Source organism: Vombatus ursinus, unplaced genomic scaffold (genome assembly GCF_900497805.2).
Source record: "Vombatus ursinus unplaced genomic scaffold, bare-nosed wombat genome assembly UNPS02014798.1, whole genome shotgun sequence".
Classification (NCBI taxonomy): Eukaryota; Metazoa; Chordata; class Mammalia; order Diprotodontia; family Vombatidae; genus Vombatus; species Vombatus ursinus.
In genome coordinates this window covers 52,063,996-52,078,837 of record NW_020954576.1, presented here as the reverse complement: position 1 = coordinate 52,078,837, position 14,842 = coordinate 52,063,996, and the positions used below count along the sequence as shown (strand labels likewise).

Below are 14,842 nucleotides of genomic sequence, written 5' to 3'. Positions count from 1 at the left end.
TATATATATATGTATATATATATATGTGTGTGTGTGTATATATATATGCACACAGACACACACACACATATATATACACACACACATATATATGCATATATACATACATATATGAGGTACAGGTGAAGAGAAACAGAGCAAAGATATAAAAAACATGTTCCTTCTTTATGTCTTCTTATCTAATTTCCTTTTTCGTAGTTTTGTTCAGGCTGTTTTTGCTTCCTATAATTCCTTTCCCACCTCATTCCTCTTGGTCTATCTGAATCCTTCAAGACACAGAATAGACCCACCTCTTCCATGAAGCTTTCCCTAAGCACTCCAGGGCCCAGGGATCTTCCCCTCCTCTGAGGAGAAGTAGAATGGCTTGTCAAGTGTTGCTCATTTATATCAGACATTATATATTTTGATGTACACATCTTGCCTCCCTAATTAGCCTATAAGTGTTTGAAGGGTAGGTCTCGTCTTTTGAGATTCTTTGCATCTCCTCAGTGTACATAGGTGAGGGTGGGCTGCATAGTAGGGTTCATGAATGCTTCTTGTTGACTCATCTTTTCCCCTCCTTTCCTTCCCCCCCCCCCCATAGGCACTGGACTTGGCTTGTCAGGTAAGAGCTTTTATTTAGCTTTGGAACCCCTGAAAAACTGATCCCCCAGCTAAAGGAGAGGAGGTTTTGAAGCTTCTTGAGCTCTGGAGAGACATTTGAGGTAACATACCTCAACCACCAGAGAAGAGAATCTCTGCCCAATAACTTTCTATTTTCACCCCCAAGGCTAGGGAAAGGAGAGAGCGGTTTCACATAATACTCCTTCCACAAAGCACAGCTCTTCCCCTTTTGCTTCTTCCCGGGGTTCTTTCACCACAAACGGATGACTTGGCTGCTTGAGTTCAGGATTTCTAGAGAGTTTGTAGGTGCAGGTTAGGTTATGGATTCTCAGGCTCTCATTACTCATTATTGATGCATTTTAGCCCTCAGATGGGATTCTTTTACTAACTCACTTGGTGATATTCGGCAAATTACTTCCTTCTCTTCGCTCTGTTTCTGTTTCAGTAAAATGAGACAATGAAACTAGGTGATTTCTCAAGTCTGCTTAGGCCTTGAGGCTCTGACTCTCAGCCCAGATTGCACCCTTTCTTGCCGGCCAGCATACTTTTGTGTCCCTAGTCCCTGGGTTACTCAGCCCTTCCTCATTAGAATCCTAGGTCTACCCCAGGCCACAGCAATTAGGAGTAGATTGGGGGGCTTAAGGAGAATGACATAAAAAGCTTGAGTCAGCCCATGTGAGTAATATGATGGGGAATCTCCTAAAAATAACAAAAACGATTCCCAAGGAGCACTGAGGGCCTTACTGAGGTAGTAGAAAGAAGCTAGGAGTCTAGGAGGCAGGAGAGACCTGAGATTTAGTCCTAGTGGTCACTCCACCTCTTCTCCTTCTCAAAAGGAGACAAGGGAATCTGAGGTGTTATCCAGAGAATCTTGGACTCCAAGCTGGCTACAGAGGCAAGCAAATACAGAAGGAAGTGGATGGACTGAGAGAATATGGAGCATTGTGGAACTGAAGGGATAAAAGCAGGTCCAGCAGGAAGAACAGCACGGTATGTGTAGATAGTAGTCAGAAAGTGTTTAAGGTCTTGTCCCAATGACATTCACTTTCTGGTTGTGTTTGTGCTTTAGGGTTACAGAAGTAGAGTGAAGGTAAAGGTTGACAAGGTCAAGGAGCTAGATGGCTAGGGTGTCAGAATGGTCATTTTCCTGGACTTTGAAGAATTGTTGTTTGGATGAGGTAAAGGGTGAAATTTTCTTTTTAAACTGTAAAGTGTCACACACGTGTAGTTTTTATTATTATTGTGTAAGCTATTAATATAATTATTATTATTGCCTCCTTATTCAAGGAGAGAGATTTAACGATCAGTTTGATGTCAAGCCTACTCCTGATCCTCAATCTGTTTCTCAAATTCTTCATAACTCCTGAACATTTGTACTCTTAATCATAATGAATAACAACAGATTATTTTTAAAAATACTTTACAGTTTACAAAGATCTTTCTTAGAGACATCCCTGTGAGGTAGGTGGTATGATAATGAGAATTTTTATCTCCATTTTGCAATGAACACACTAAGAGTCAAAGCATTTAAGTGACTTGCCCAAGGTCAAAAAGCTAGTAAAGGATTCAAATCCAGTCATAATTTAAAACTAATTCTTCTGACTCCAGGTCCAAAACTCCTTCCATTTCCAGGTTACCTCTGTGGGAACCTGATAACAATCCTAGGTTCAAAGTATCCATCCCACCATTTTCTATTCCATCTAGGGAGAAGCTGAAATGTTACAAAGGCCCATGGCCTCCATCTGTCCTCGGTGAATTTCCCTAAAGACTGGCATTCTGAGGCTCTGGCCCTTTCTTCTCGTAGCCAAGAAGCCTGAAACCTACGGGTTCATCAGAACCAAATCTAGCTTCAGTGTTAATCAAATATGAGCTTCCCTCCCCCCCCAAAAATTGAAACCAGTAGAGCTTTAGAGGGCATTAGGCAGTAAGGGATGTTGAAAGAGTGGGGTGGGGTTAGAAATAAGACAGAGGGTCACAAAGAGTTGGAGATGACTGAAATAACTGAACAGCAACAGAAGCTTAGAAGTCCCTGCTATTTCAATGATATGGGGAACTCCTGGTGAGGAAACTCTCTATCAGTGTAAGTCAGCATTTTTCGGCAACTTCTAGTCTCAGAGAATTGCCTGGGATACTGAGATACTTAATCAAGTGACCCACCCAGGGTCATACTGTCAGTATATATCTGAGGCAGGACTTCCTGACTCTATGAAGTTTAGTCAATTTAAATAGTCAGGGGCCACCAGGGTTTTTTTTCTTAGGGTGAAGAATGCCACTCAAGAATGGAAAATTAGCCTTGTGGCAAAAGGACTTTTTTTTTGGTGCCTGAAAGAAGTTATGTGGTACAAGGAGAGAGCCCTGGATATGGCTCTGGAACCTCTGGGGTTAGATCCTGGCTTTGACATTTGTCAATGAGCAAATCATTCAGTTCTCTGGGCTTCAAGTTCCTCATCCGTGAAATGAAAAGAATAGATTCTAAGGTCCATTTCAACTCTGAAGTTATGATCCTTTAAGGAAAAAGACCCCCATCTGAGCCTGGTGTTTGGGCTGGGATGCAAATGTATCCTGGGGCAGTGAGGGAGCTACAAAACAGTGAAAATGGGAGCAGGAGCACCCTGCCTCTGGGGGAGCAGCTCCACACAGTCTTGTGGGGTTTGTTGGATATGAAGGGAGAGAAAAAAGCAGGATCCAAGCTCTGACTGGGGGAGCAAGGCTGCCCTACTCCATCATGATGGGGGGTGGCCATTCAGGTGCTGCCTTACAGCACAGTGCTGGAGACAGACTAGGAAACTCCCCACCCTCACTTATGATTGGCTGGAACATCAGGTGGAGAAAGATGGGTAAAGAGAGACAGCATTTCAGTCCTTAATAGAAGGTTATTTCTCTCTGTCTCCCTGAGTTTACAAACTTTTCTTTTCCTCTAAGCTTTTCCTTCCCCATATTCTCAGACTTTCCTGCAGGGATTGAACAAGAAACCTGAGTTGAAAATAAGGTGGATCTTCTTGTGGAGTGAGGAGGTAGTTTAGGAGTGTGGGAGACAGGGACTGAGCTGCTTCAGGGAAAGGGAGATGTTCCCCCAGGTCGAAGAGTTCTGGGCTGAGACCCTCAGCGATGTCTGTCCTGGAAGAAGGATGATCACAAAGGGCAAGGCAGAAGAGGGCACCGGTCCTTCATCCCTGCTGGAGAACTGTGCCTTCCTGGGTGTGCTTCTGCCTCCTATCTCAGGAACCTCGAGATCAAGGGGAGCCCTTTCCTGCTCAGCTGCTTTTTCTGAGTCATGAGAGCTGGTGCCTCTTACCCTGGAAGAACTGGAGCTCAGGAAATGAGAGCCAGAGAAGGGGAAAGACAAGTGAGATCAAATTTCAATAAGTAGGAATCAGGGCACCCTAGCTCTAACACTAATTCCATTCCTCTGTTCCCTCTCCTCTACAATGAAGGCATGGGCCAAGATGGTTTCCAAAGTCCTCCCTAGCTCTAAAAGTTTGTAAATCTACCTGTTTTTGGTGCTCCATTGACTACACCTCAGGTCAGCCTCAACTTCGGTAAGAGTTAGATGAGCCTTCCTCTGTGACTTCTTGCTCTAGATTTCAGTTTCCTGCTCTGTTAACTTTGAAGGAGTGACTCTAAGTGATCCATAAGGTTCCTTTTATCACTAATGTGACAATTGTGGGGAGATGAGTTTGGCATGTACCTATTTGCTACGAGGCTTAAAACTCCACCCCAGAAGTAACCAGTCGACTTGGATGTCGAGTGTGAAAACTTAACTGACCTTAGCACCTAGCTGTCAAGAATGATTAGTTTAAAAAAAGAAGTTATCGAAGGATATGTTTCCTCAGGGGTGGGAAGTCTTCCAAGCAATGGTCTTGATGTGCCCTGAGGTTTTTTCTCCCCTCCTCCTGCAGAGTGGTTTTCTATTTCTCCCTGAAATTAAGAGGGGCTCTTATGCCAATTGTGCCATTGTTTGTCAGCTTGACCCAGGTGTAAAAATTCTTAACTATGGTTCTGGCTGAGTACCTCCCCAGATCTGCCTTGTGTGATCATTTTCGAGGCCTTTCATTCCCCCCTCCCCTGAAATGATCTGGTCATTTGCAGAGCTCTCTCATGGCGTGCGCCTAGTGGGAGGCCCTAACCGTTGTGAAGGTCGGGTGGAGTTGTGGAAGAATGGGCAATGGGGCACTTTATGTGATGACTACTGGACGAACAAAATAATGGCTATAGTATGCCGGGAGCTGGAATGTGGACCAGCTGTGGCAGGACCAGATGTGCCATTACCAGCTGGCAAAATCTATTCACCAAAACCCCAGAAAGACCAGCCTATTTGGAACCTGAAATGCCAAGGGACAGAAGAGACACTGGTAGAATGTGAAGAAGATATGTCCATAGAATGCAGTGATCATGATGAAGATGCAGGGGCAATCTGTGAAGGTGAGTTATTAATGATCAGCTGAGGGCTTGGGATGACCCTGGACTTAGTAAGGATATAATCATAATAATAATGGTTATTATAATAATTGTAACAGTGCTTTTAAGGTTTACAAAGTGCTTTCCTCAGATCAATCTTATAAGTTAGTGCAAGTAATTATTATCTTCAGTTTACAGTTGAGGAAAGGAGGGATCAGAGAGTAAGAGACTTGCTCAGGGGCACACAGCTGATGAATATCAGAGTTGCAACGTGAAAACAAGTCTTCTGACTTCAAGTCCTATACTCTGTCCAAAACATGCTGACTGTCTAGGTTTCATCCCCTTCCGTGTTTACCTATATTTTGATTATCCATTTTCTACTTTGGGCAAGATCTACTGTGTGACATTGGGCAAATCTTTTGGAGTCTTTGAAGCTTTTTCTCTGGTGGAAAAATGATTGGGTTGTGATAATACCTGAGCTCCCTTCCAGATCTTTATTCTAGAGTTCTATAAAATGCTCCACGGAGCAGTTAGAACTTTAACCCAGTTCATTCTCCCAACTCTTCCCATTCCAGGCCCATTGCATCACCTACCTGCCCCCACGCCCATAATAATCCTATTCAATACTCACATCCTGGAGGGAGCTTTCATCAATTAAACCACCCAATCCACCCTAAGATTACTCAGTACACACACACACACACACACACACACACACACACACATTTGAGTGCCTATCTACTTGATACTTCACATGTGTCAATCAATCAGTGAATGATAGTAAAAGGAAGGGCAAGACATTTCTGTCCTCAAGGTGCTCACAGTCTAGTTAGGAAGAACAGGACACGCGCGTCAAAAAATTATTCACATCTACTTAACACATATTCATAATATATACTGTGTATATTTCCCCATGGGTAAATGTATGTTTCATGAGTATCAAAACTTTCTATGTTTATGTCTATTCTTTCTTCTCCAAGAAAGCTTCTCCAAGATACTACATTGTTTTAAACAAGTCAAGTGTAGAGTCCTGGCCACAAGACCTGTATTCAAGTCCCTCCAATTCCTTTTTTTAAAAATAATATTTTATTTTCCCCTAATTACATGTAAAAAACAATTTTTAGCATTAAGGTTTTTAATTTTTTTTTTATTTTGAGTTCCAAATTCTCTCTCTCCCTCCCTGAGACAGTAAGCAATCTGATCTAGGCTATTCATATGCAATCATGTAAAACATATTTCCATAGTAGGCATTTTTAAGTCCCACCAATTCCAAGGCTGCCACTTACTAGCTATCAGATTTTGGACAAGTCATTTCCTCTCTCTGGGTCTCATTGTCCAAGTGAGAGGAATGGACTAGATTGTCTCTGAGTTTCAGGGGGTGGCAAAATAGGGCTGTCGCTTGCCTTAGGGCTGTCCATGAGCCCTCCTTCTGACATAAAGCAGCATCAAGCCAAGGAAATTCCTGCAGAGCATGAGAATTGCAGACCCTCAAAACCAAGTCATAAGGTGTTCAGCTGAAGAGGGGGAAAGAAGTCAGGAGTTGAAGAAATAGGCATGTGGGCTGAGTACAAAGTAAACAGAGCCTGGAAATAAGGAGAAGGAAATGCAGGCTGGTACCACCTGGCCAGACAGAGGTGAATCCCACATAGATGAAGCCTCTATAAAGTAAGCATCTTGTGGAAAGTTGAGAGGTTACTCTGGTGGAATGGAAAAAAAAGACTTGGTGCCATGGTAGGAAGGATACTTTTTTGGAACTAGAGATCTTGAGTTTAAATTCTATGTCTACTATTTACTCTGTGTGACCTTGGGCCAGTCACTTAAATTCTCTAGTGAGGAATCCTCATAAGTGATAGACCAGATCTCTAAGGTCCCATCTAGTTTTAAGACTATAATCCTATGATCTTTGTGATCATTGACCATTTACTTAAAGTCTCTAGTCCTTAATTTTCCCTTGTGTAAAATGAAGGGACTGGACTAAATGAACTCTATGATTACTTCCAGTTCTTCATTCAATGATGTAACTAGGTGACTCTACCACTTTTATTTTTTATTATTTAAACCTACTGCTTTTAAATCCTTAGAGGGTCCCCAGTGTCCAGGTCCTGACAACCCTTGGCCTTATTTTTCTAATCTGCAAAATGAGGATAGTATTACCTACACCTACATTATAGGATTGTTGAGGGAAGCCAGTGAAATAATAGATGTAAAAATGTTGTGAAAAGTCAAAGCAAATATAAAAATTGTTGCCAAAAAGCAGACCCAAGATTGTAAACCTAACATCTTAAGTTCTTTTCACTGTCTTATTTTTTAAGAAATTCTAAATTTCGATGATTTTCATCTGGTTGGTGGTCCTAGTCCCTGCACTGGCCGAGTGGAGGTGAAATATGCTGGGAAGTGGGATACTGTGTGCAATGCAGGCTGGACCTTCCAGGACGCCAAGGTGCTGTGTCGGGAGCTAGGCTGTGGAAGACCCTTTCTGACGACGGGTTCTTGTAGCAAGGATCAACAGGGCACAGGGGACATCTGGCCAGGCCAAGTGGAATGCCAAGGGTCAGAAGCATCCCTGAGTAACTGTCCAGTTGTACGAATGGAGACGAATAACTGTTCTCATAAGGATGATACCTGGGTCCACTGTGAAGGTAATGCTTGGGATTCTAGGATCTAACTCTGTTTAAATCAATCCAATTAATCCAGTATATATCGGAATCCTTAAAAGAATGAAAACTTGATTCCCTTTATCAGGAATGGAACACTTTACCTTTAGAAGGAAGGGGGAAGGGGCCAGGGGTGGTGGTGGTGGTGGTGGTGATCAGTTAATGGTAGCTTCTGAATGTCATGGAAGTCCAAACTTGTTACATATTTACCCATAGTCAGCTCTGAATTATCTGTTTGGGCCTTATCTATTTTAAGTATTCTTATATAAAATTGTTCATGAAAGACCAGTTTCTCTCAGCTAGCCAAAAAGTTTCTTCGGTTTCTTTACAGAAACATTTGCAAGGAGTCAAGGAGTCTTTTCTCCCAGCTCAGGGAGAAAATGGGATAATAATATATATATATATAATATGCATTAATTAATTAATATGTATAATATAGGATAATATATAATAATTAATATGGGATCTGTGAACTTGTCTTGTGTTTGTTTGTTCAATGTTCTGATGATGGTATTTTAAGATAAAATTTTTTATATTCCTATGTATTTTATTCTGTGCATTTAAAAACATTATTCTGAGAAAGGGTCCCTAGATTTCACCAGAATATCAAAGGAGTCTATGACACAAAAAAGATGAAGAACCTGTCTTAGCTGAACCTTGAATAGAGTCACTTGTCTCTGACGTTTTCAATTACTTTCTTTTTAATGGTCCCCATGCCTCTAGAGCATGCTTTAAAGTGCTATAAATGCTAGCGATTATCTTATTATTATTACGTCACAAGGTTGTTATAATGGTCACAAAACTTAAAGCAATATATAAATGCTAGCTATTTATTATTGTTCAGGAAGACAAACTTTTTTAAATCATAGAAAGCCATGATAAGGCTTGTGTCAGGGAAGAGAAAAAGAGTCAACTCAATGTGATGAACTGTTATTAAAGCTTACTGTCTTCAAAGCACTATGCTTGGCTATAGGGGGAATCAGACATGAGTTTATGAAATAATAATCAATTTGGAGAAATATGACACATATACACCAATAACTTAAATAAAACATAAGGAATAATAATCCCCTAAGAGAGATAGAAAATGGTATGTGAAGTCTGAGGAAGGAACATCATTACTAGCTACAATCTGACTCGAATTAGTAAAAATAACGAATGCTCTGAAGTAGTTGCATTATAGAGATACCCACTGCACAGTTCCACTGGGCTAGAACCAACCACCATATTTTATATAATTATGACTTCAAATCGCATGAATCCAAATACATGTGACTACTTCAGGGAATTCATTATTTGCAATAATCAAGACCCGGCTATGGGTGAATTAGAGATGGCTTTCTAAAGCATGGGAATTGGAGGATGGGGTTCTGGCACAGGGTTGACATGTGGTATGTACAAAGGACAGAGATTAGGTCACAGAACCACTGAAATCTATTGTTTAAAGAGTTCTTGGCATCCATCTTGTCGACTTCACACTTCAACAACATACAAGATGCCCAATAAGCCAACAAGTGAACGTCCATTCAGCTTGAAGACCTCCCGTGAGTGGGAACCCATTTCTTCTCCAGGCAGCCCATTATGCTCTGGGATAGTTCTAATCATTAGGAAATTTTTGGTGACATTAAACCTAAATTTGCCTATTTGCAACTTCTATCCATCGCTAGTTCTGTCTATAGGGACCAAGCAAAACAGGTCTGATTCTTCTTTCACATAACAGCCTTTAAAATGCTTGAAGACTGTTATCCTTTCCCCACTGAGTTTTTTCTTCTTTGTGCTAGACATCTCTAGAACCAGGCAGCCAGGTGGCCTGCTATATTTTACTATATATCACCTTGTGGCACAATTTAACCCTTAGATGTGTTGTATCGCTGATCTAGCCAGGGGCTGTATAATGAGACTTTTTCATATAAACCTTGATAAAACAGAAGTGAAGGGGCAGCTAGGTGGTGCAGTGGATAGAGCCTTGGGCTTGGAATCAGGAAGACTCATCTTCATGAGCTCAAATCTGGCCTCAGACACTTACTAGCTGTGTGATCCTGGGCAAGTCTCTTAATGCTGTTTGCCTCAGATTCCTCATCTGTAAAAGAAGCTAGAGAAGGAAATGGCAAACCACTCCAGTATCTTTACCAAGAAAACCCCAAATAGGGCTATGAAGAATCGGACACAACTGAACAAAAAAAAAAACAACAAAAACTTGATTGTTTTCATTCTAATTGAGCTTTTCCACTAAGTGACTCATCATGGGAAAATTTCTATCTTAGAAATTTTTTACTACACCAAATTGGAGTGGAGGGGGTAGGAGGTAAAGATGGAGGGGGTGGGGGGGTAGAGGTGGCAGGGAGGGAGTCTGGAGAGAAGGTGGGATGTTGAAAGAAACACAATGGAGAAGGAATAGAAAATAATACCTAGAACTCAGGGTAGAAGTGTGAAATCTCTATTTCCTACCAGTCCCTTCCTTCTGAGCTCTGGGAATATTATATGGGTTATATAGAAAAGAAGTTTCCCACACCAGTTGAATGCTCAGTGACTCTTATTTGAATATCTTTCCAGTGCCTTGATTAAATTGAATCGAGGTGGTACTGTAGGAACGGGTGAACAATCTGCTGGTGGAACGATGAGGAGAGAAAGACTAGTGCTGTAGAAAGAACATTTCAGCAGGTATCAGAGCAACTTGTTTGGACTGCCGACTCTCCATCACTTATTGTTTATGACCTTGGGCAAATCACTACATTTCCCTGGCTTTAAGTTTCCTCTAGTCAAGGGGTGGAGAACCTGAGGCCTTGAGGTCAATGTGAGGTCACATTGACCTCAAGGCCGCAGATTTCCCACCCCTGCCCTAGTGTAAAATGTCAACATTCTCTGGCTAACCACTTGATAGGGGTTTCATTAAATTTAGACTGGAAGAGGTAGTCTAGGTCAGCAGTTCTCAGTCTTTTTGGTCTCAGGATGCCTTTATGCTCTTTTTTTTTTTAATTTATTTTTTTTTTTAGATGATTGGGGTTAAGTGACTTGCCCGGGGTCACATAGCTAGTAATTGTTAAGTGTTTGGTCTGAGGCCATATTTGAACTCAGGTCCTCCTGTCTTCAGGGCTAGTGCTCTATCCACTGTACCACCTAGCTGCCCCACACCTTTATACTCTTAAAAATTATTAAGGACACTCCTCTTCTTTAAGAGCTTTAAAAATATATATGTTTTATATTTTTTATGTTTTTAAACATAAAATTGTTACATGTTTTAATATTTTAATATATATATTTTTATCCACTGATATTTATCACAATAGAAATTAAAGCATCTTAGTATTATTATGAGAATACCTTAAAAGGTGATACTTATGATAGAAATAAAACCACCCTAGTATTATTATGAGAATAGTTTTGACCTTATGGACCCTTTGAATGGTCTTGTGGGGTCTCCAGAACACACTTTGAGAAACTCTGATTCTAATCATTCTTTTCATTTTATTAACTAGGAAACTGAGGTCTAGAGGGAGAGAAGGAACATTTATTAAGCACCTACTCAGTGCCAAGTGTTTTATAAATCTGATCCTCATAACAACCAGTTAGCTGTGGTATAGTAGATTGAGCAGAGTTTCAAACACTTACTAGCTATGTGACACTGGCAGGGAAGGAAGAAGGTAAGAAACATTTATTAAGCACCTACTATGTGCCAGGCAGTGTGTTAAGTACTTTACAAATATCTCATTTGATCTCACTACAACCCTGGGAGGTAGGTTCTATTATTATCCTTATCTCACAGATGAGAAAACTGAGACTGACAGAGGTTTAGTGATTTGCATGCAGCTAGTAAGTATCTCAGATCAAACTTGAACTCAGGTCTTCTTGATTCCAGACTCAGTGCTCTATCCACTATGCTACCTAGCTTCCCTAAGAGGTCTTTTTATCTAGTTGCCCCCAGAGGCGTTGTTACTTGCCCAAGATCATACTCAAAGCAAGGAGTAGAACTCAGATTCAACTAGAAAGCCAATTGTTTGCCCACAACAGTCTACTATGATATTTTTTCTGAGCCTCCGCAAAATGGTGATAAGATCTGCTCGGCTTATTACTTGAAAGACTTGTGGGTCTGAAAGGGGAAACAGCTCCATGTTTGGCAACAGAGGACCAGATCTGGAATCTTGGTTCTGTTACTACCTGTGTCATTTGGGGCACGAACCTTAAACTTCCTGGGCCTCAGTTTCCTCATCCATAAAATGGGGGGCAGAGATGATTTCTAACATTCCTTCCAGCTATCCATCCTGTCTCTGATTTGTGGCTACTCCACGGAAGTGTCAGGATCAAATGGGGTAATGAATATGAATTTGCCTGCAAAGTCAGCTACCCTCATGGCCTGGGTGATCTCTGACGTCTCTTTTAGTTGTAAGTCCTCGAATCCTATTGTAATTGAAACCTAATGTTATTAAGGAAAAGGAGAATTTAGTAGAGGAAAGAAAAATGGGCACAATATGTCTCTAGGCCCTTCGGGTTACAGCAACTGTCTGTTGCTTGTTCATCTCTCTTTTCTCCCCAGAACGCTTTGCCTTGAGGCTGGTGGATGGAAAACACAATTGTTCAGGTCGCCTGGAGGTGCTCCACAAAGGCATCTGGGGCTCTGTTTGCAATGATGGCTGGGGGGAAAAGGAGGATCAGGTGGTTTGCCAGGAGATGAACTGTGGCAAGGCTGTCTTCCAGAAGCCCCGAGATAGGGTGCGTTTTGGCCATGGGAAAGGCCACATCTGGTTGGATGACGTCCGCTGCAAGGGCAAGGAGACATCTTTGGAACAATGTAAACACCGTTTCTGGGGCTACCATGACTGCACCCACCGGGAGGATGTGTCTGTAATCTGTTCTGGTATGCCTGAGGCCCAAGAGGAGCCTAGGGTGGGGGGGGGGTGATTCCAACTAACAGTAGGAGGGGATATCACCTTCTTAAGCTCAGCTTGACCCACTCCCTCACCCCCAGAATGCTCAACCCCATGAACACATTATTCTTTTGTTATCAGACTAGTCATTGTAATTGAACCCCACTAATGGTTGCTGTTGGAGACTGGAGGCGGGGAGGAAATGATGGTCACAAAATCAACACAGGCTGTCTAGTGCATCCTCTTCTTTTTACAAATGGAGAAACTGAGGCACAGAGAAAAGAAATGACTAACTGGAAATCACACAGTTACAGAGCTAAGACTAGAACACAAGTCTACCTCCCTCCTTGTCTAGTACTATTTTTTCCACTACCCTTTGCTCTCTCTTCATAATTAATTCCAACCAAGATCATGAGAAAGGGCTACAATCCTACCCCCATTCCCTGGACTTCCATGGGCTACATCTGGAGAAGATCCTTGGATCATATTAGAAAAACCTAGTTCCCATTTCTGTAGAATGGAAATTCCCAGGGCAATGAATGGGAACCCCCTAACCACAATCCCCCAAAGCCTCCAATGGCTACTGGACGGTTTGAAGAAAGGCCCTGTGTGAGAATGTCCTGTGATCCCAATGCCCTGCCTCTCTGGAGGCTCTGCTTTCCAATAGGAGTAGAATTGCAAGAACAGGGATTAGAAGGTATAAGGGTGGGGAAGAGACGATCAGAAATACTCCCCGCCCCATAATATTCCTTATTCTGAGGATCAGGTCAGGGGACTGGCTGGTGCTCAGGGCCTCTGAATCACATACCCAATTCTGGGAGCTAGAAATGACAATGCTGTGATACCAATAATAATCATTTCTGTATCTATAGTCCTTCAAAGCTCTACAGAGCTTTTTCCTCCCGAAAACCACGTGAGGTGAGTAGTGACAGTGTTGTTATCTTCATAATACAATGAGAAAATTGAGTCTCAGAAAGAACAAGTGAATTGTCCCAGTTGTACAGGTCATACAAGTTAGAGCCATAATTTATAATTGTTTCAAGAGACAGGCAAGTGGATCCTCCAGGCTCTGTATCACCTGTTTTTGTTACGGCATGAACATAATGAGAACAGAGAGTGGTGAATTCAGGGATGGCCTCCTCTTTCCTGTACTATAACCTAGTCCTCTTTAGATTACCAGAGAACAATGCATAAGGACTCATTGGATTTTAAGCTAAAAGGAATTTAGAATTAAACTAGTCTCCCTCTTCCCCAAAACACACCTCCCTCCATGTTACTGATGAGAAATAGTCCCAAAGAGATTAGGTCACCGGAGACTCAAACTCATGCCCTCTGCCTCCCAATATAGTGCTCTTTCCACTACCTCAGGCTGACTTTCCCCCCATTCCCTTATTGTCTTGTCTTCTTTACAGAAAAATAACAGGACCCTTCTTTGGAACCTACAGCTGGCCCAATCCCAGGAATGTCTCCTGCCAGGCTCGTGGATTTCGTCTCTCTCATGGCTTCTGATGGACCAGAAGGCTTTATCTGCTTCTCCTCCACTCCTACCAAGGAGTGTTTCAGCCTGGGCCATATAATCTGCTACTGTGAAATTAACCCTTTCATTTCTTCCTGAAGTCATAATGTGTGAAGACAGAGGAAGGACAAACCTTCCGGGGAGCCGAGTTCCTGACGTTTCTGGGCTCCCCATCTGACTGCAGACCCTTGGCATGGACTCTCTAACTTTCCTTCTCTCTTTTTAACCCACCTGGGATCCTCTCGTTCTGCCTCCCTGGGACTTTTCCCTGCCAAGTTGTCAGAACAAGACTTGTACGTGTGAATTAATAAAAGCATCAAAGGAAACTGGGTATTAGTCTCTTTCATATAGACTATAAGAAGTCATTGACGGTATTTCCTTAGAAGCAATTTTAGAGTGTTTGGCTCTACTCAGAGCTTCAGATCTCATCACAGCAGGGCCTCTTGCCTCGCCTAGGTTCTTAAAGTTTTAGATACTTGGTCAGGGGAAAAGGCCCTGGCTTGAAGTGAAACATTTACTGTGGGTACAGATCATCTCCTGAGATCCAGGACTGGCTTATTTACTCTCAAAACCATTGCTGTTACAGCTATAATGAATGATCCTTCCCCCAATTTGTAGGTATCTTTTGAACCACTTTTAATAATGCAGGTTTCTGCAAACTTTTTAAAAAATAGTTTGACAACTGTATTTCAATATAATTGGTTTCCTTTGGAACCCTATATATTTTATGTGTTTAAAGACATCTCAAGGAATCCCTGGATTTCCCTAGATTGCCAAAGGGTTCCATGACACACAAAAAAGTTAATAAC

General features: G+C 41.9%; 1 protein-coding gene across 2 annotated transcripts in view; it reads left to right on the top strand.

Annotated features, from left to right (window-relative positions):
• CD5L (CD5 molecule like) overlaps positions 1 to 14,359 on the top strand; it is a 14,999-nt gene extending 640 nt beyond the window's left edge. The window contains exons 2-6 of one of the 2 annotated variants that reach the window (XM_027870906.1): positions 584 to 604; positions 4,693 to 5,025; positions 7,314 to 7,640; positions 12,187 to 12,507; positions 13,930 to 14,359. In XM_027870906.1, the coding sequence (XP_027726707.1) occupies positions 584 to 604; positions 4,693 to 5,025; positions 7,314 to 7,640; positions 12,187 to 12,507; positions 13,930 to 13,937 (1,010 nt within the window). In that variant the 3' untranslated portion in view covers positions 13,938 to 14,359. The remainder of the gene's footprint in view (positions 1 to 583; positions 605 to 4,692; positions 5,026 to 7,313; positions 7,641 to 12,186; positions 12,508 to 13,929) is intronic. The other variant, XM_027870907.1, reaches the window with a different exon arrangement.
• Positions 14,360 to 14,842: the final 483 nt, after the last annotated feature.